General features: G+C 34.8%; 1 protein-coding gene across 1 annotated transcript in view; it reads left to right on the top strand.

The window, feature by feature from the left end:
* CHM (CHM Rab escort protein) overlaps positions 1-14,758 on the top strand; it is a 63,339-nt gene extending 48,581 nt beyond the window's left edge. The window contains 4 exon segments of the mRNA XM_040572555.1: positions 151-247; positions 4,046-4,144; positions 7,447-7,613; positions 12,650-14,758. Coding sequence (XP_040428489.1) covers positions 151-247; positions 4,046-4,144; positions 7,447-7,613; positions 12,650-12,853 — 567 coding nt within the window. The 3' untranslated portion in view covers positions 12,854-14,758.
* The last annotated feature ends 6,848 nt before the right edge of the window (positions 14,759-21,606 follow it).

The raw sequence follows: 21,606 nt of genomic DNA, 5'->3' as shown, positions 1-21,606 counted from the left end.
TGCAGTACAGTGCATAGCCATTTTTAATTAAGCAGTTCATAGGATATTAGAGTTGCAGTTTGTAACATTTCAGTGTAGGTTAATACAGCATAGATGACATTACATTTAAAATTAGTGTGATATTCAGAATTTTCTCTTTCTGCTTGGCAGGTTTCCATTTTGACAGTGCCTCCAGTGGATCTAGGACAACCAGCGGTCTGTGTCATTGAGTTGTGTTCCTCAACTATGACATGCATGAAGGACACTTGTAAGTATGGGATATGTTCTCTTAACTGTATTACTTCCTACTAGACTAGTATATTTATTTTCACTTATACAATAATAAATCTTTCCATTAAAAATAGTAATAATTTAAAGCACATGAATCTTACTGATGACATGTCCTTAGAGTTTGTTTGAAAATGGACTACCTTAGCTGAAGTACCTAAGTACGCTACGTTTTGGGGCTTTTTACTTTCTGAAAGGTTTAGCAGAGGTAAGATTATGTCTACGCTTACACTCTCTGTCTTGCACTCTATGTATCATGATTTGTTTGAGGAAAAGATACAAAAATGTATTTAAGAAATTTATTATTGTTTAATTCTGCATTGGATTTTCTAATTCTATCTAAGAAATGACCTTTTTGAAGGGATATTCCCAGTATTTCCATTAAGAGTTTTATAAGTACAGAGCTTTATGACTTTTGTTGGTATTTTGTGTGAACTTCAAATAGATGAGATAAGCAACAAAATAGTCATATGGGGTGCTTATTTTTCTTTCCAAACTATTTTTTTTTGCTTTCCGTTACTCAGATTACAAGACTGGGGCACTCTGGAATATAGATAGAATTAGACATCATCTGACTAACACTTTTTAACAACAACAACAAAGTAATGAATTGTAATAATGACCAATTTATTTTACTGGTACCCAGGCCTGAACTCAGGTATTTGCATATGAAAGAAGAGTGAACTAAATGATTAAGTCACTCAAAGTTATATTTCTTACTTGTGATAAAGTGATAAATCTGCAATTAAGAAATTCAGTGCCTTAAAGCATAATGTTAATATTTAGTCCTTTAAATAGCAGGTTTACTTTTTTTAAGGGTTTATACAACGCATATACCAGGATGTGAAACTAAAGGATTCATGCTAAACAGATGTAATTATTAGTTTCGTGAGAATTTTTGTAATGCTGAAAAATTAAGTTTCTATGTTACTTAATTTTCTCCATTTTCCTTCAGTTTCATAAAAAACGTATTACATTCTTTAATGAAATTTGTCTTCATGTATATAAATGAAATAGTTGTTATTTAGTAAAGGGCACTATTTCATAAATCTATATAAATATATTTTTTAAAATTTACATCATTATCTGTAAATAGGTTTTAACCTGACTGATTTCTCTTTCAAACAATTATTTAAGATAAGTATACAAATACATCTGCGCTTTGATCACACTGCATAAATGACAGGCACATAATCTGTATTGCCAGTTGAGTGGAACCAAACTCCTTCACTTGCCCTAAAAATTGAGACTGTAATGATGAAATCATGAACTAAACTCATCGTTCTTCTTGCTAGAAGAATTACTTGAAGACAAATGTTGGCAACCACTGTAACTAATGCAGTTATACCTGAGTAAATCAAATATAATCAAAATATATACTGATGACTGTAACTCATAGCCATAACCTTAAAGGTAATAAAAAGATTTTATAGGAAGTAAATCATGTGAACTTTAGTGATTTATAGCGGTTCTTTTTTTTTTTGAGGAAAGAATAGGTTGTATTACAGTGTTTGGAGTTGTAAACATTTAGTTAACAATACAGGGAGAGTTTCATTATCACCACCTGTTTTTATTTGCCTTTGTTGGTTTTTTTTTAGCACATGCGCCTTTTAGATACAAAGTTTGATTTTGGTTAAATTCAAAAATGAGTATCAATGTTTGAAGGTGATTTTGTGTGTGTTAGCGTACAATCCAAAGGAAGAGCAGGAAGGGTTAAAATTCTGACCCTCTTGGAGTCCTTGTCAAACTTTGTAGCATAACTGGGGCCAAAAAAATCATTCAAGACATTTCTGGTGTACTTGTGAATGAAATAATGAAACAAATGCCGCTGGGTTTCAGAGTGAAAAAGAAAATGTCATATTCATTTGAAGTAACATCGTAGCTATACTTCGCTATGAAATTGATCAAAAATATATTGTGATGAAAACAAATGAATCCGTGATTTTGTACAAAGATAGGCTCAACATCATGATGCTCCGACAGATACTTCACTACTGATGAGTTTCCAGGTAATTGTTCAGTAGTAAATGAGTACAATTAGGTGGGTTTATAAACTTTAAAATGTGTCTTTTGAATATCTGAATTAACGGATGTAAATTCAGGTGGGATAATGTAGCAGAGCTCTATCTCGTGAGAGACCATTGGGACAGAAGAGGTCAAACTACACTGAGTGATCATCTTATCTAAGAGTCAGCAACTTCACTAGTTTGCAAAACAGGACAAATAAAGGAATAGTGTGCTCCATGAAGAAGCTGTTCAGCAGTTTATTTTCACAAAAACTCAGACATGAGCAAGAAATCCAAATATCAAAACTGTATTGTTTAAGCAAAATTGTGAATCGTCACAAATACAAAATTCACTTTAGCGACACTGATTTATCCATGCTGTAAGTTGATTTTTGATTAGTTACACAGTTCCACAAGTATCTTATGGTCCAAAACCTTTTCATGTCATCTTTTCCAATATGGGATTGCTGGGCCTTGTGATTTTTTATGTGTACAGAGCACCACTTGAAATCAAGTATGTAATACCAGTTTTGCAAGTTACAAGTTATTACTTGTCCACCTAGCATAAATTCACCCTTACCTAAACACAAAACTCTTCTGCTATTCTGTAAAAAGGTAGACAAAAAAATGTTGTAGAGCTTCTTTGTTATGTTGTAGCAAGGGATTGTGTGTGTTACAACTTCCATCACAGAGCAGTTCTCTGATGCTCAGCAGTGCTTATCTTTAAATTCAGTCTGGCTTACCAAAACATGACTCTGTTCCCAATGTTTTTTGTTGTCCTTATGGCTGGAGGGAAATAGTGAAGTACCAGCCCACTTGAAAAGTAAATTAAAATATGCGTTTATTCACTTCATCTCCTATTTACTGTTTAGTACAATAGAAGAAATGGAAGTCTTGCTCAGACTTTTTCCTTCAGTGAAGAAAGATAGTGCACCCAGAAGTAAGCTTGAGTAGCCTAAGCAGGCACAGAATCAAAATTCCAAATTTCTGCTCAGTCCCAATTCAGTTGTTATTGGAGGGTGTTGATGAAAGAACTGATATTTGTGGGTTTACTACGTTGTTGAACTATTGGACTGTCAAGGATTATGGAATGTACTCAAGAATATTCTTGGGGTTTCTAGAGATCCTTAACTGATGTTTGTTCATCCAGACTCCTGCTTCTGCTTTTCCTGGTATCAGTAGTCATCTATTCATAGAACAATATTCTCTTTGTCTGCACTGCTGATGTTAAATTATACTTTCATCTTACTGGTTCATATGGAGGAGAGAGATATTTGTGAGATTCATGTGTGAAAGACAGTTATTGGGACACGGATCCCTTGTGTACTCAAGAACTCAGAAGAAGAATGAATAGATTCTGTTGGAATTAATATAATTCGTGTGTTGTATGGAGGATGAGAGCATACGGGATTCGTGTTTTGTTGGCTTTTTGTTTGTTTTGAAGTAATTTGGCAACATTTCTTTGGAACGGGAGTTAGTATTTTAAGTATGTGGACAAGAGCTAAAATGTAGTACCTGTTTTAAAATGTGTCATCCTGCAGATTTCGTTCCTTTTTAGGTTTCTGCAAAGGTTCACCAATAAAGTTCTTAAAAACTATATATGTATGGTGTATATCTGTATTTCCATAATAGAGCCCTAATCTGGTTTAAAGGAAGTGATTTATATGAAGAGCAGTGACTTCTAAAAGCCTTCTGTGCCTTTTAAAAAATGTTAAGTGACATCTGTATATCTGCGTACTGGTGATTGTAGTTAATTTTGTTCTCTTTTACAGATTTAGTCCATTTAACGTGTCCATCAAGTAAAACTGCTAGGGAAGATTTAGAGCCTGTTGTACAGAAGTTATTCCATCTAAATACTGAAATAGGAAAAGGTAAAAATAAATATATTTTATATAAAAAATAGAGCTTGCCATTTTATCTAAAGTATCTGTTACTGAACGTCTGAGTCCGTCACCTGGATGAGCATATGTGGTAAGCTGCTACTTAGATGACAGCATTTCAGAGTGAAGGAATCTGTGTTCAGAGGGGGATCACAATTAGGCAGATGTCAGGTTTCTTGTATTTCATGATCTAATGCTTCAAGTGTTCTTCAGCTGTAGTTTAACTTCAGTGTACAAGGACTGTAGATTTAAGTGTCTAGAACCTTTTTAAATTTTAGCTCTTTTTTAGCACATGGAAACATATTTGCTCCTCGGCATGTTTTTCAGTAGAGAAATGAAGTATCGTTTCCTTTTTTTTTTTTTTTTTTTACATTATCCTGGTTTCTTCACAAAAACCCACAAAAGTTAGGGGTTAATTAAATCACAAACCCCCAAACGTTAGGGGTCTGCTTTTTCTTCCAGCTGCCAGATTAGGCAGAATTTATTTGCCTTCTCCTGTTCTAAAGCTGTTACTCATCCTTTCTGTCTTCAAGTGCTTCCTTGCTTGCTGCTTTTGAAATTCTCGGGATTCTGCTTTAAGCAGTGGAAGCGTAAAGACTTTGTTCACTGTGGTGTTACTGGGAAGACAGATTTCCAGTTGTTTCCAGTAATTAATTGTTTGATCCTACATTTAAGAAACTTTGCCAGCTACTTCCATGGACCTCAAGATGGACAGTTTCACAGAGTTGTTGTTGACAAAGCAGTTGTCCCTGAGCTAGTTTCTTTGAGCTAGTTTCACAGAAACACTTGAAATTAAATCACAAGATCTTGAATTTAATTGTATTTTTGATAGATGCTCATATAACAGATAATGTGCACACTGAAGCTGCTGCTATATTCTAACTCTGGCAAAGCATTTTTTTAAATAGTGTGCTTATACTTAAATGCAGTAAACAGTAGTTCTACTATGAGAAACCAATGCTCAGCTGTCGGTGGAAGTGTTTGTATATACACAAATTAGTAAGTTTTGGATATATTTTAAAACACAATCGGTTTGCTTATAGTAGTTGCTCTTAAGTTTCACTCCTAACTTTGTGTATTCAGGTAGAATTTCCTCATGTTAAAAAAAAAAAAAAGGCAGTCTTTTATGTACACAGTCTTTGTTTTTCCTCTCAGGTCTCTGTAACCAAGAAAATGTTTCATAAAAGGATGGTTTCTGCTTCTCGCAATTTTGTTTTCCTATGTTTTTTCCCATTTAAAAATTTTTTTTCTTCTACCCTTTAATGAAAAAGAAAATATCTTATTGTTTTATTAGACAGCAAACTGCTTTAAATAGAAAGTAAAAGATTAAATAAAATGCATTTTCTTAACTTCTCTGCTTACAGGAAAGGGAAGCTTTATTTTGATGTCCCAAAAATGTATTTTTTAATCAGTTTGTCTTTACAAAACGAATACGTTGTTTACAAGTAGAAAATAGAAAACATTTTGCAAATGAAAACATTATTAGATTGGAATGCTGCAAACACTTTTCATGCTTGTATTTGTTAATTTAAAGCCTGCTAATTTCCAAACATTAACCTTTAAAGTATATCTTAAATTTTCAACACAGTGCCAAGTGTTTTGAAGACTCAGTTGATGAAGAAAAGATTAGCTTGCAGTTTAGCGTCTTCTAGTCATTGGGGGAGGGGAGATGGCATAATCTTAATAAGTTTAAAGTGATCCAGTTCTGAAATGATATATTGTTTAGAACCTGACTGAAATTCTTCTGTAGAAACTCCGTGATCATAGGGGTCCTCAGGTGCACTGAGGCACTGAAAAGCTAGTTTTCACTGACACATAGGCCTTTTTATCATCAGGATGAGGTAGTGGTCGTATTTTAATTAAAATGTCAGAACAAATACTGTTGGAGTTATTGAAAATGAATCACCAGATAAAGTGAGCACTGGGCCATGGCAGGTCAAAGAGGCAAAGTCACCTGGAGAAGAGGACTCCATTCATTTTCCTGCCTAAATGAGGAAGAAGTAACTTTTATGAGCAATGTGAACTTTTAAATATATTAAAGAGCATCTTGCCCTGTATTAAGGCTCAGACTTTCACAGGCTGATGAATTTAATTTATATTTCAAATTGTTCAAGATGGTTAGCACCTATTTTTTAAAGTATTTGACAGTTATAAAAAGATACTGAAGAAATAGCATAGATTTATCTTTTTTTCTAATTCAGCTGTTTTAAAATACTGTTTTGAATGTCGTTACCTAGTAGTTTCTTCCTTGGACAGAAGTAAATCTCACAAGGTCTTTTACAGGCTTCATTTATTTTAGAGGAGCTAAAATACCAAAAAGGGGACAGCAAATATGCCAAACAAATAGTATCTATTAAGCTCAGAATCTATGTTGTGTATTCCTCCATTGCATTCTGCACTGTTAAAAAGTGACCTTCATCTTCCGAGCTTTTCTTTGCCTATGTGAGAGGGATTATATCAATGTGCAAAGTAACTATAAGAATATATAAATGATGAACAAGCACAATGTAGCTAATGGTCATTTGTGTTTGTAATGACTTGTACTGTGTTACAATACACCTCAACAAGTGTAGGTAAATTAACCAATTATTTTCATTCAGCAGTGTTTCCAAAGTATAGGGATTTTACATACTACTTACCTCAAATAGCATGCCTCTGTTTTTAGCTAATTCTTTATCTACAGTTAGTAAGGGAGAGTGGGGTGATATTACTTTTTTTTTTTTTCCTTAAACAATGCCTTTGATTTAAGCCATGAGCCTTGTTGAGTCTCCTTATATTGGCTTGAAGATGCCCAACCTTTGAAGCATACAAAGGTCCATTGTGGAAGGAGTTCCCATACGAAGATAAACTATTAAATGAGGGGGAAAAAATACGCATGAAAAAAAAAAAGTCTTTGCATACGGAATGCAGTTCTGAGTTGGTTCGACCCATGGAGGACTTATTTAACCCATCATACGCACATGGAGTCTTTCCTGAGTAAACTAGATAACACAAAGTGAAAAGTGGTTAAATTTAGACCCGAGCTTCTTGGTACTCTTTCTTTATGTGATAAGGCATTCTCTGTGGCATACCATGTACAGAATAAGTAGAGTTTACATAATTATGGAAAACAGAATTATGATGAAAGAGTACCTCAGAAAAGAATGGAAAGTAAAATTAAATAATTTGAAAATACATGTTTATTAATGTAATTTCCTGTTAACAAATTGACTTCTAGTATGCTAGATTATGTTTTTATTTTATTACATATAAACATTGATTATGGGAAACACTTTTTTTTTTAATCTTTCTAGAGACTGAAAATGAAGAATTGGAAAAACCCAGAGTCCTCTGGGCAGTATACTTCAACATGAGAGATTCTTCAGGAATCGACAGAAATTCATACAGCAGCTTACCCTCAAATGTGTATGTCTGTTCTGGCCCAGACTCTGCTTTAGGAAATGACTGTGCTGTCAAACAGGTTAGTCAGACCAATTTTTTTTGGTTGCAGAATTTCAGGTTTAAATACAGTCCATGCTTTTGTTCTGGGTTATTCTGCTTTATGGTAGGTAATCAATACTAATACAGCTATAAAGCTTCGCTGTTGGACACACAAAATTCTTACTCAACAAGCAAAGTGAATGTCAGTGGAATTGAGAATGGAAGAAACTTCAGAAAAGGACAGTTAGTGTAGTAACATTAGGAGTAGTAGATGGTTAATCTGAAAAGGTAAAGGGCGTTTATAAGGCAGCAGTACCTGAAAATGATGATGTTGGGAGAATGGTTCCTTTAACACTGTAGAAAGGAAAAACTGTCAATTCAGAAGTACAGAAGATAACTCCCCAAAATGTATAGTCTTTTGTCTGTAAGGTTAAAGAAGTGATAAATTAGTAGAGAAACAGTATAAATTAAAGGTCGATCAGAACAGCCTGTCTACCGTTCATCTTGGAAAAATTGTCAAAGTAGTGCAATACCTGCAGGAGACAGCCACAAACCCAAAACGTATTGGAAGAAAAAAAAAGGGGGAAAAAAAACCAACATAATTACTAGTCTCGCTTGTTAAGCTACCTGTTAAGCTTACCTTCCCTCTGCTTTAGTACCAGTGCATTAAAAATTTATGGTGTAATTGTGTCTCTGAAGTCATTGAGGGGAATTTCACTCAGCTCATCATCTTGAGGTAGTGTTTGGCACCAAATCACATTCAGTTTTGACTTTAAGTTCTCAGTGTCTATGTATGTAGTTCCAGCTAAGTGGAATCCTGAACTGAGACCTACTTGCAACTTGCCTGGTAGTAGGCATAACAGACCAGTACTCACTTTGAGACACGGTACAAGTGCTCTGAAAGAGCAAGTGAAGAAGCTCCCTAGGCAAAGAGTAAATGGAGAAGTGCTGAAGTAGCTGCCTTCTCTCTTGGCAGTAGACAGAGTACTCAGGAACACCAGATCATCAAGTGTAGTTATATAGAAATTGTCAAGGAACTGCACATTAAATATCTCTTTGTGCCCCCACTACTGAGCAGAAGACAACAATATCTTGAGAATACGCAGTTTATGACTTGTTCAACACAAGAAGAGTACAGGAATGCTTCTCCTTTGCTCTTCCATTCAAAGGTGTGCTTTGATAAGGAAGGTATAAATTCTTAGGCAAATGTACCACAGCAGTCACTGCGATGTCAAGGTACTTTCAAACCTAATGTATGAGAACAATTTTACATCTTTGTAGGATTAACTGGCACTACTCATTTTTAAAGCTGTTTTTTTAATGGCCCTCTTCAGAGAATGTGCATCCCATCTTCTAACTAGTTGCAAGATTTTTTATGAGTAAGTCATAAACCTCTTAAAATAAGGGTTTAAAATGTAAAGGCTGACATAGCCTGAACTGTAGGGTCAGAACAGTGTAATTAAGGGCTAATAGTACCCTTCATTTTCCTTTACTAGGAAACCATTTGCTTCCCGATAGGACAAAAGGATTGTCAAGACAAAAAATAATGCAAGACAATTATTATGGTAGCAGTTTTAAATTGTAAATGAATTCTTTTTTTAAAGAGACTTTTTCAACAGTTACTTGAAACACTGCAAGTTAAAAGCTGTTTAAATTTGTTTTAAAACGGCCTATTTCTAATTCAGACAGCCACCCTTTCTAGTATTCAGCTTTGTTTTTTCTGCATTAAGAGGTCCTATTATTACCAATGGGTGAGGAGTGGTATTATAGATCAAGCTGTATGTACACAATCGAAGTACTGTAGTTTGCCTTCATGTGAAATCTGTTGGCAATCAGTGAGGTAGATGTTAACTGGACATATCTCAGAGGAGAAGCAATTGAAAGAGCCTGACAGTGGTTTTCAGGAAGAGTAGGAGTTACATTTTTTTTAACCTGTTTTGAATTTCGAAATTCATGGTCACTATTTAGAGTGAAAAATATTTTAGTGTAAACATGTTATAATTAAAAGTCATGAAGAAAAAAACCAACATGGAGTGTATGTGAGGACCAAATAGGGACTGGGCTGAAAATAAAGCAGAACTCAGAGTTAGGACACACCCTTCCCAATTAGTGTACAGGTACTTTCCAGACAATTGGAGAAAACAAATGTAAGTTGGTGTGCCCTCTACCCCCAAATCTCTTTTATCTTCCTAGCAACGGGTGAAAATCTCTAAACGTGAGATAATTACAAATTCATGGATGAGAAAGCTATTAATAACTACAAAAAAAAAAAAAAAAAAAAAACTATGTGTATTACTCTTGGGATTGCTTGGAAAATTGAATATAAGTTCTCTAATCACTTCTGCTTACTGTTTAGTGATAATTCCTATGATTTATGTTTTCATTACCATTAGTATTTCTAATTCCTCTGTTATGCTCTTTGATTGTATTGGTGATACGTTACTTAGAAGGTGAGGTATCACAACTTAACAGCTGATTATCTCAGTATACAGATGACTTAATTCTTGTTTTATTTAATTTAGTTTTCTAAATTCTAGTATAATATTGATTAAAATTTTAATGTCTGCATTTATTTGCCCTGAGGATAGGCTTAATCAAGTGTAAAGTCCTGTTTATGATTCCTTCAAATTCTGTACGTACAGATTTCTTCCAGATTGCTTCCAGTTTTCTATTTTTTGCTCTCTACAACCTGACATGAATTATCACGTACTGAATTAGTATGCAATGTTCCCTGAGTTATTTCAGATTTGAGACATCTTCGTGTTTATAAGAAAGCATTACGATGTCATGCCAATATTTGTGCTTTAACCTGTTTCCTTTTTTTTTTTCTTTATCTGGAAGGATTTCATAGTTTTTAAAGTGTGCTGTATTTCCAAGCTCTGTTAGTTTGGTAGTGTTCTCTGTAAATGTTGCTACGAAAGCCCATACAATTACTCTATGTGCCATCAAAACATAGTAACAACAAAACATAGTTTTGTTCAACTTTAAGTAGTTTAACAGTTATAAATTAGAATATCTAATTGCAAATGCTTTGCATGCTTATGTCTTAATGCTTAATTCAAACATACACACTTGGTACAGCTCTGGTACACTTAAATTGTTGCTTCAATATTTAGTAGTTACTAACTTAATTACAATAAATATCAATGTGCTGTAATGAAGGAGATGTTAAATTATTATTGGTTATTCTGCATGACTTCAACTGTGTAAGGTTAACTTAAAAAATTGTTAGACCTGAAAGCACGCTATACCATTAAATTGTTCAATTATAATCAATGTCATGATGTCCTACATAGATGAGATACTGAGAATTTCTTTCCATGTTCAACCTCATAATTACTTGACTGTTTTTGGTCACTGCCTAATTGGAGGCTGAAAAATTGTTCAGAAATGCAGCATGGAGTGTTTGTTCTATTTTTTCATATGTTTAGTGCAAAATATGGCACTTTTCTTCATGCGTATTCTATTACATACAGTAATTCAAATATGTTTTTGGAATGTCAAGGGCAAGTGCAAACTTGAAATCAAAAGTCTTTTTCTTACCTTCAACAACTTAGCTTGTAAACCTTTTGTAGGATATTTCCATCCCCTTGTCCTCCAGACTTACTTATTAGTCAGGGTTTTGAAATTACAGACTCATCTTTTTGCAGTAGGTAATAGATTTATATATATATTTCTTCATATACTAATATAAATAGTTCTAAAATGATTTTAAATGGGTAAGGAAAAGTGAAATTTAGGAAGCAGAGTGAAAAATTAAATTGAACCGAGAGTAGACAAGGTCATTTGAGCAGTTAATAATGGAGCCCTACATCCATGTGCAGGTGATACAAATCCACTGCTGGTGCGCAGTGAGGTTTATCACAGAAAGCTGTTTGGTACATACTCAATGATGTATTAATCTGAAAACAATTCCCCCTTGTCCAGGAATCCGCATCATGTAATCAGCCTTTGCAGTTGGCATTAACTGACCCTACTGTCAGCTTTTTCAGTGTAGTGTCTGGTAAAAATATCAATATAAAGGTGAACTGTTCTTTCCTACGTGGGAGCTCTTATCATGGGTCATCCTCAGGGCATAAGTTTCCTAAATAGACAAAATTGGGCGGCAATATTCCTTTCACTCTGAAGAAACCCAAAACATAACCGGGATCTGTGTCAGTTGTCTCCATTTGCCATGGAAGTTTAGGGGCTTGGAAAAGAAAACCTTTATGGACGTTGTGGTGGTTTAACACCAGTAGGGAGCTCAGCACCAGGGAGAGAAAAGTTGATGAAAAAAGCTCATAGGTTGAAATAAGGATGGGGAGACCACTCGCCAGTTACCGTCATGGGCAAAACAGAGTCAGTGTAAGGGAAAGTAATGTAATCTACCACTAACAGACTAAAGCTATGAGAACTAAAAGCAAAACTAAAAACACCTTTATCCCATCCACCCTCTTCTACTCCCCTGGGGTCTGCAGTCGGTCCATAACGCTTCATCCCCGCTGCTCCTTCACGGTCACTCTCTGCCCCTGCTCCAGTGTGGGGTCCCAGGGGACAGCCAGCTCCACCACGGGCCTCGGGAACTGCTGCTCCGTGCCTGGAGCACCTCCTGCCCTCCTGCTGCACTGCTCCGGGGGCTGCAGGGCTGCTTCTCGCTCCTCTCTTCCAGCTGCTGCACACAGCAGTTTTTTTCCTTTCCTAAATCTGCTTTCAGAGGCACAACCAGTGATGCTCAGTGGCTCAGCTCTGGGCAGCAGCGGGTCGCTTTGTGTGTTACCTGGAGCTGGCTCTTGCCTGACATGGCAAGATCCTTCCCATACAGCTCTTCGTGTTTGACTGGAGCTAGAGATATTTTTGTAGTAGTGGAAAAAGATTTTTGTAGTGGAAAAGATTTTTTTGGAGAACTGCAAGAAGGTCTGGCAATTCCTATGTGTTTACAAAAGGCCAAAGTATTAAATCAATATTGATCTGAAAGAACAGATGTTAAATCAATATTGATCTGAAAGAACAGATGTTAATCTTAAATATCTACGAAATACTGCTGTAAGGTATTACATTTCAAAGTGAAGTTTATTTTGTGTTTATTTTTCTTAATAGGCTGAAACTATTTTCCAAGAAATGTTTCCTACAGAGGAATTTTGCCCACCACCGCCAAATCCAGAAGATATTATTTATGATGAAGATGAGATTGCATCAGAAGAGTCTGGACTCAGTAATTCACCAGAGACAAAACCTGAACCCTCCCCTGAGGAAAGCAGTAGCAGAGGTAGTTCTGCTGTTAAAGAACATAGTGAAGAATGAATTAGCTCTCTTCTCTTTGTAGACAAGGCAGTTGAAAGAAATGAAAATTTTAGAGAGGAAGGATAAGAAAAAGAGGTTTAAAAAGCCCATAACTACTATTTGTGATTGCCTTATTTCCTTAGCTTGAATAATGTTTCTTATTCAAATAGTTTCATTCATAGCTAAGATATTTCTAAATAAAGTCATAGGTCCACCAGATCCAGGGGTATTTAAAGCTTAAAAAAAATAAATAAATATATAGAACAAAACATTTGAATTTAAAATGTTAAAATTGACTCATTTGTGAGAGAGTTTGGTTTTGGTTTACATCTTGGAAAGACATCTTTTAAACAGGCAAGTCAAAACTGATGTAAATAACATGCAATTTTGCTTACCAGTCAGAAGACCATCATCTGTTTCAAAGTATGACATTTCTACTGAAAGTCACTGTGTCTATGCTAAAAACAGTTGTATGTACACTTCATCATCTGTCCTTCAGAGTGCTTTTTAGGAATGTAACCTAAAGGCAATAGTATTAACAGCTCTGGGATGGCTTTAGAATACAAAAGACATCATTTAATTTGTATCGTGAAAAAAATCTTGTATGGTTTTGAAGCTGATGCCATAATTTAGAAGGAAGTATCCAATGGGTGTTCTTCACAGGAAACTGTTTTACATTCAGAATGTTTTATGGTTTTGTTTTTTTTTTTAATAAGATTTAACAGTTGTGTGATCAGACATTTTTTTACCAGTGACTTAGTTTACTGTAGTCAGGAAAATAGCACAGTTTAAGCTTAATGCTAGACTTCCTAACAAAACCAAAAATCATATACTAAACATAACTGTTGTCACATTTCTTTGGATTTTTTGCAGCTTTGGACCTCTAATAAGCCAATAATTATTTTTTTTGCAAGTATGGTATCTGAGAAGTTTAGATGATGTTTGAGGTTTTCCATGCTGAGAAGAAGGTTCAATTTAGAATTCGAAGGTTTATATTGATCCCAGTTAATAGGATTAAAACTAGTGCGATAGGTGTACATGATGCGTTTTGTAATGGTAATCATAAAACATTTATACAGTAAAATTTATTGAACTATTTATAAGTTTAGTTTGTATGAAGAATTACAAAATGAGAACGCTGTTGTAAATGACCAGGATAGACTTGCATTTCTTCTGAACAATTCTTCAAATCAGATGATGAAAAGTATTTAGCATTTACTTTAGGATTTACCTTAAAATGTACACCCAACATATCAACAGTGTGTCTAAATATATAGATCAGTGAATTTTGATGAGCTTTAAACTTGTATGTGAACTTAGTTACAGTTCTAGCAGTACTTAAATACTGTGTGTAAATAAAAATGCCATAAAATTATGAATATTCAGCACTGTCTGGACTTGACACAAAAACTTCTGTACAGTTTTGCAGTGCATGTTCCTGCCTTTAAAATGGCTTTGTGCCATAAAGGTTAATTTATTTATTTTTTTACAGCATGACCGATACGGTTAACTTCATTTTGTCTTGCATCATAATACATTGTCCAGTTTGCAATTCAGAAATGAATTTATTGGTGCTTACATTCTTTGTCTGTTGGATAGGCACCATTGTGTGTATAATCTCAAAGTCCTTAGAAAAATGTCGTTGAAATGTTTCCAATATTAAACAACAGTTACTCGCGGATGCTTGTGGTTGAGCAGTTATATATATTATGTATTAAGCAGACTTTGTTTAGCTGTAATTTCGTGCCTATTGGAAAGCATGAGTATCTGGTAATTGTATTTAACCATCTGCAAATCTGTAAAAGAACTAAGCGGAGGACATAGTACCTGTTCGTCTTTCAGTAATGGGGATCATAGTTGAATTTTTCATCTTCTATGTTTACAAGGAAATCATCAATGAAAATTAAAGGTTTGCTTGCAAGTGCATTTTTGTGTGTTTTCTTTCAATTAATCAAGAAAAGCAGTTCATTCGTTAGCGGAGACTTTCTGATAATTCTGTTCTTCACCTTCAGCATGTTGACATCTGTAATAAGATTGGAGTTTAATATGTGTGACATTATGTTTACATAAGATAGCAAGTAGTTTGTGTAAAGCTTCATGTCCATATGAAGCAACATTTGATAATCCTGCAAATGTGATTTTAGATAAAACAGAATAATCTACAAGTTGTAGGCTATGACTTCACACTACATTGATTGCTTAAAAATGTTTTTCATGTCTTGTTCATATGGCAAATGGAAACATAAAATGCTTTTCCTATGGTACTTGAGTACCCAATAGCTTACTTGCAATAGCAGTAGATAAGACTGTTGATCTTTTATTTTACGGAAATCATGCATTGAACTGCATTTTGTTCCTGCTTTAAATGATTTAAGCATACAAAGTGAGGGTTAGGCTTATTTGAAGTAGTTTTTAAGGCTTGTCATACAGGATGTATTCAAAAGATAACATGACTTTTTAAAAACTGGCAATTTATCTGTAGGATTATTAATAAATCAAGTTAAAGAAAGATAAGGTTAATTGAATTTTTAAACAAGTAGCTGTATTATCCTTCAAGCACCTTGGAGCTCATACAATATTCACACCTTTTTTTTTTTTGAAGGAGTGCTTTGATATGTTTGAATTCCTTTTTTAATGAGTATTTCTTTTTAACTTGGTTAATTGAATTAACCCTTAATATTCAAACACTTTTATGCCACTTTCCCTTCTGGTATTGCATTGCCTTATCTGTATGACTGCAATTAGTTACCCTTCCTTTGGAAGTATTTTCAGCCATGAAGCTGCTACGTCTGCTTTTTCTAGCGATGATGATGCTTAGGGCCATTTGACAGGTAATCATTAGAACTTAGATCCTTGCAGGCTATGGGGTCTTTTCTCCTATCATTGCAGGGGGATTTATGTAGGTAACTCCTATTAATGTTAATGGGACTTGCATGTGTAAATCCTCCTTGCATCAATGGGAAAATTGACCCCTGGAAAAAAAATCTTCGTGTTAGACTTGCTGATTCAGAAATGAGGCACTACCAGCTCTTGTGTGGAAATGTGAAGAGTGGGGCACATGCCAGCTTGCCTTTTGATGTCTCACTGAAATGCTCTGAAGAGGACTTGTGGAATTTATTTATTTATTTTAATATTGTGATTTAATATTTCCATACACTTGCTAATCTTGTCCAAGTTCCTGTAACAATCCTATAGCACTTTTATAGCTCCGGTATCATTGGTGTCTGGTATCATCTGGTTTCATTTTTTTGTACTCAGGAGGTTGCATGGTTCCTCTTGCTTTGTCCTTCATTGTATTTTACACCCCTCTCTTTCCCCTCCAAATCTGTGTACATCAGCAATGTGAGTTGCAACAGCTTAATTTCAAGTTCAATTTGCTAGTAGTCTATTGATTAATGACAAGTAGGAAGTATTAAAATACTGTTTTCACACAATAAGAGAATGGATCACTTAAAATCTAATCTCAGCTGATGAAAGGATAAAATGACTGTCCTCAACACTTTTCCAGGCTATGAGTGGGAAAATGTGAACTGCCCATTTTCCACGCGTGGTAGAAAGAAGGAAGAGGTGAACAGATGGAAATAGCTAAAATAGGATTGTTGTAGTGGAAGGGGGAGGATAACATGGGGGCACTGTCATACCCTTTGTGCTCTGAGATCAGCTGTCTTGCACTTTTACTTTCCCTTTCTGCTGTTTGAGATTTCTACACAATTTCTGAGATTTCTACACCATTTGCTGTTGATGTACCCTGGGGGTGTAAGGGTGGGTGGGGATGGCACTGCATGTGCTTTTGGGAATGAGGCAACAAGTAGCCATGAATACCTATAAATGGAGTAATACCAGCTCATGCACTGAGGAGTTTACAGTACAACTGAGAGTATTATGTTTTGTCTACTTGTGGTTATATTTGTCTATCCTTTATTGTGCATTTTGTTGATCAGTCACTGTTGTAGGTCTTCTGTATAAGCCTCTGCAGTACATTTTAGGTTTTCGCTCTGACATAATTTTTTAGCAACAGCAAACTTTCTCATCCCTTTTCTTAAAATCATTCTTGAATATATTCAGCAACACAGATTTGAGACAAATCCTATCTTTTTTTAACTAGCTGTCAATCAATAGTAGCTACATTTTTCTCTGATGGTTAGGTTTGATGTTTTTCAAGAGTTTCTGAGGGATCACGTTGGAAGTTCCAGGGAGGGCTAGCATCACCATAGCCTGCCTATTCTTCAGCCATCAAATTAGACTCCTCAAAAACTGTTGGGGATTTTTGAGGCACAGCTTTTCGCTATGAAAGCCTTGTTAACTTTTTCACAATATTGTGATCATTTGTATCTACTTTCTTTACAATAGTTTTTATCAATTTGCATGACAGGGAAATTAGACTTTGCTCAGTGGTAATCGTAAAGCAACTTCCTTGAAAAATGAATAAAACCTCCCTTAAGGAAAAGTTCCAGCTCATCACCTTATAAAGTAAATTCTGGTGTCGGAACTACCCTCTACTGCTCCATTGCTTTGAATATTAATTCAGACATCTCTCCTGGCTTTTCTGCCATAATGAATGTTCTGTTCACTCATTAATTATCAATAAACTCTGCAGATTCTGGTGGGCTATCTGCTGTTGATGGTCTTTTTTATTTTTCCTTAGGATTCTGTGACTTTCTGTTTATTTGTTTAATTTCAGATCAGCTGTTCTGGCAGCTGAAGTTCATAAAATATAAGTGTTTTGAATTTATGAATACTATTCCTATATGATAAGAGCAGTTGCTAAATTTCTAAGTAAGGGAGCAAGTTACTGAAGTCACATCTTAAAACTTATTTGATTTTTTGTGTGTGCATACAATTCTTAGCAGATTTTTTTCAAATAGTATTATCACTGTGTGTTTGTGTGTATATACATATAGCACTACTATGGCAAAGTGATTAACTCATAAAGCTTATCATTTAAACCTTTGCAGAAATCAACCGCTATGCAATGTTCAAAACTTAGAATTACGTGCTATTACCCAAACTGTCAAAAATCTGGAAGAGTGGTAGTGGAGGTGGAGTCGCTTGCATTCCTCAGGTAAGTAGGACCATGAAGTATCTTTGGTAAGATTTAAAAGTAACACTGCAAGTTTGAGACACCTACCTTAAATGTTCATTTATTGCAACCCACTTTAGTAGTAAGATTACTTCAATACTCAGATGGAAACCTTAACTTAGTTGTGTATGATTTCAAGTGTAACTTTTTTAATGTGACAAAAGTTACTGTAGGTGGATACTTGGAGCTGCAGAGGTAAGTAGTAGGAAGTGGTCAACCACGTGGAATCCATCATGTCAGCCACTTGCCAACCAAAAAAATTACTTTTGGTGTAAATAGAGCTTATTAGCAATTCCACCATTATTTTTATTTACAGGCTGCCAGTTTCTGTTCATAGCAGTGACTGGTTCTTCAAAGTCTGGATGGGGAGCCAGGCAGGAATGTTGTAAATCTCAATGACATTTGAGATTTAGAAAGTTGACAGTGAAGTATCAGGAAGATGCATTTGTTGACTGCATGGGAGTTCTGATCAGAGGAGACTTTAATAGAAAATACTCCTCCTGTCACAATTCTAACAGACAATATATTTTACACTACTTGCATACATTGACAAAAAAGATGAAAGGTATCAACCTGAATGTATATCAAGCCCCAGATGTATTTGAGTAAACAATGGTTGGGTAGACAATGGCTGACTCCCAGTGTATATAATGCTGCTCAAGTGGCAGTTTATCTACATAAAACTTCTCAGTTTTAGGGAGAAGCTTCTTTGAGAGTGTTGCAAGTTTGTTTGTTTGTTTTTAATCTGGCAAATATATAGAATTCAGTAGTATACTGTCTTCACCTGAATTTAGTTTTTCCTATTAACTGTCAGGATTTTGGATTGTTTTTGTTTTTTACTCTAAAACGTTTAAGCATTTTAAATACTTTTAGTGACAGTCTAATCTTTTGATTACCACAAGAGGTGTGTTGCAAACAAGTTGTGCTGTTAGCATGGATAATGCTGATTTTTAGGAAATCTCAGAACATCCACGTTTTTAGGTACAAATTTTCAGGATCTCCTACTTCCTTCTGAAGTGATACCCTCTAGCTGATAGTACATCTGGGTCTCTGGAGACAGCTTTAGTGCTGTTCCACTATTCTTCACGGTTAACACTTCAGTAAGTGGGGCATGCCAAAGGCTGTGGACACTCCATCTGTCTTTTTAAACAGAGTTGCTTCTTTTCTGAGGTGTTACTGCATGATAGCAATCACCATTTGTGGCTAACAAATGTGGCTTCAGCTTGTATGGCTGCTTTTTAGCTGCTCCAACTTCAGGAAGATCATTCTCTATTTGAATATTGGTAGCTTTATCTCATTCCTTTTTTTTTGCTTTAAGCACAGAGCTGGACCAAGAAATGGTTCTCCATTGAAAGTGATTGTTGTATTGATCCTCAGGCTGTTACGTTAACAAGTCTAAAGCAGCACAATGATAAAACATCAGGATAATAACATCCTTGTCTGCAATTTTTTGATATTTCAAAGCCTAGGTTAGAAGCCACAAAACCAATGTGGTGGTTGCTGGTAAGCTGGTATTCTGAGTTGAATGGCCAGGCTGAGGAACAAGTTTCATTACTGGCTAACATCATCCTAGAAACTTGAGATCTAGAAAAGTATAGCTTAAAGGATTCTTCTCTCTTAATTAATTAATTAAAACATCCCTGTGCTATGTTTTAGACCACGCTGGTAAGAAACTTTGTAATGGCCAGTGTGGAATTTTGAATCTGCTCTGTTTCAAACCCAAGCATATTTTTGGAGCTCACCCAAGGGAAAGCCATTTAATCATGATGAGAGACCAGCTGTCAGACCAATGTAACGAAACATTTCTCTGCTCTGGGAACTTCTCAGTAGCGTGAAAATCACTGCTAGTCATGGTTGAGTTCTTTGTTGTGAATAAATTATCCAGTAAATTCAGTCTTTTTTCCTATTCAGAAACTTGTGTAAGCCCTAGCTAAGTACGTTCAGTGAATAATTTTTAATCTTTAGATTATTCAGAGATAATCTACTATATGATTATTACTGCAGCTTAAGTTGCAAGTATTTTTCCTGCTCCATATTTGGATGCTGAAATAATACACAAAACTTAATTTTAAAAATGACATATTCATTTTCTTTCATATATTTTAAGATATAAAATGCTATTATGAAAAACAAAATAAAATCTATTAAGGCAGTCTTTGTAAAATTACTTGCTTTGGTGACACTTGTACATTTATGCCTGCATTTTCTTTCCGTAGAAGTTTTAAGCCAGGAGACGTTAGATTATTTTCCAGCCTCCCAGTCTGAATCTAAAATGAAGATGTAAGCCCAATAAAAGCTAATAGCCCTCTCACTTATATTTTAAGTACATTTTTGGCTCTTCCAAGATGTCACTTGAAATGCACACTGCATAGAGTATACATTTAAAATCTTGATTGACATCAGATCTCTTCAGATGGTCTATTCCAGTGTCATCTCTGAAATGATGTCAGAAAATTCATGCACATGCACAAGTAAAAGTGGGCACAAAGCAATACTCAAATAAGAGTAGCACCAAGCAGTGAATAATGTACCAACTTGGGATTCAAGGGAAATGGGTTCTTTTCTTGGCTCTGGCACTGGCTTCTTGAATGAACTTGGTTGAGTAATTTCCCTTTAATGTCATAGTAAAAAGATGTAAAATGGTGACAGATATTTTCTGAAGCTTTTTGAGAGGTCAGTAAAATATAAAAGTAATATATGCCTTTTAGAAGGAAAAGGAACAGTGTTAATGGTAACTGTAAAAATGGATATCAGTAATACTGAGTAGAGACGCAATAATTTTCCAATAGAAAAATATAACTATTAAATGATGGAATAGCAGATTTTTTTTGGTAGCCATCAGTGTGACATTATCTGTGTTTCGCAAATAAGATTTCACCAATGAGCACAAACTTTATTTACGATTAATAATGTAAAGTGATACTTTTTTGAAATACTTTTGCTTGCCCATATTTTGCTGGCAGATTGTAATGCATATTGTTTCTTTGTTTAATTAGGACTTAATGCTAATGTCATTAACATTCTGTGTGATAATTCAGTAGGTTGCCTATTTATAGACATAATGAAAGCCATAATTTGTTTGAACTAAAGTGCTTTGACTGTGCTATTAAATGACAAATAATATTAAATTTACTCTAACCTGATGTTAGCTTTGTTTGGTTGTCAGTAGTCCAGTGAATCTGAAAAATGCCACTATACACGCTAAACATATATATTTTAATTTTTTTTTACTTTTGTATAGAGCCTAACTCATTCTTTCCTTTGAAAAAGAAAAATCGTCTGAATTAAGCAGTAATCTCAGAAAACTGAGATCTCAAGTTTGAAATACTGTCCTGCTTGAAGACTATTTAGTGTTAAAACACTAACTTTAAGGAATCAGAATTTTTTATCTTCATTTTGTTCTATGGTACTGCTTATAACCCAGATAATTACACAGCATTTTCGGTTTCTTACCGCATATATGGATGTGGTTACAAAGTGCAAAATATTTGCTGAATTTTGTACCCCGTGTCATCTCTTTAGTATGGGCAATGAATTCTGTGGATTTCTTCTTATCCAGCCTATTTCTAAGCATTTATAGTATCTAATTGGCGTAAATGATCTCCTGTTCTAGGAAGGTTTTTAAATAAAAGCAATGGGATACCACTAACAAAAATCAATAAGCACAAATTTCTGAATAAATTATACTTCAAAG

The sequence above is a fragment of the Cygnus olor genome, chromosome 13 (assembly GCF_009769625.2).
Source record: "Cygnus olor isolate bCygOlo1 chromosome 13, bCygOlo1.pri.v2, whole genome shotgun sequence".
Lineage (NCBI taxonomy): Eukaryota > Metazoa > Chordata > Aves > Anseriformes > Anatidae > Cygnus > Cygnus olor.
This window is presented reverse-complemented; position numbering and strand designations above follow the sequence as displayed.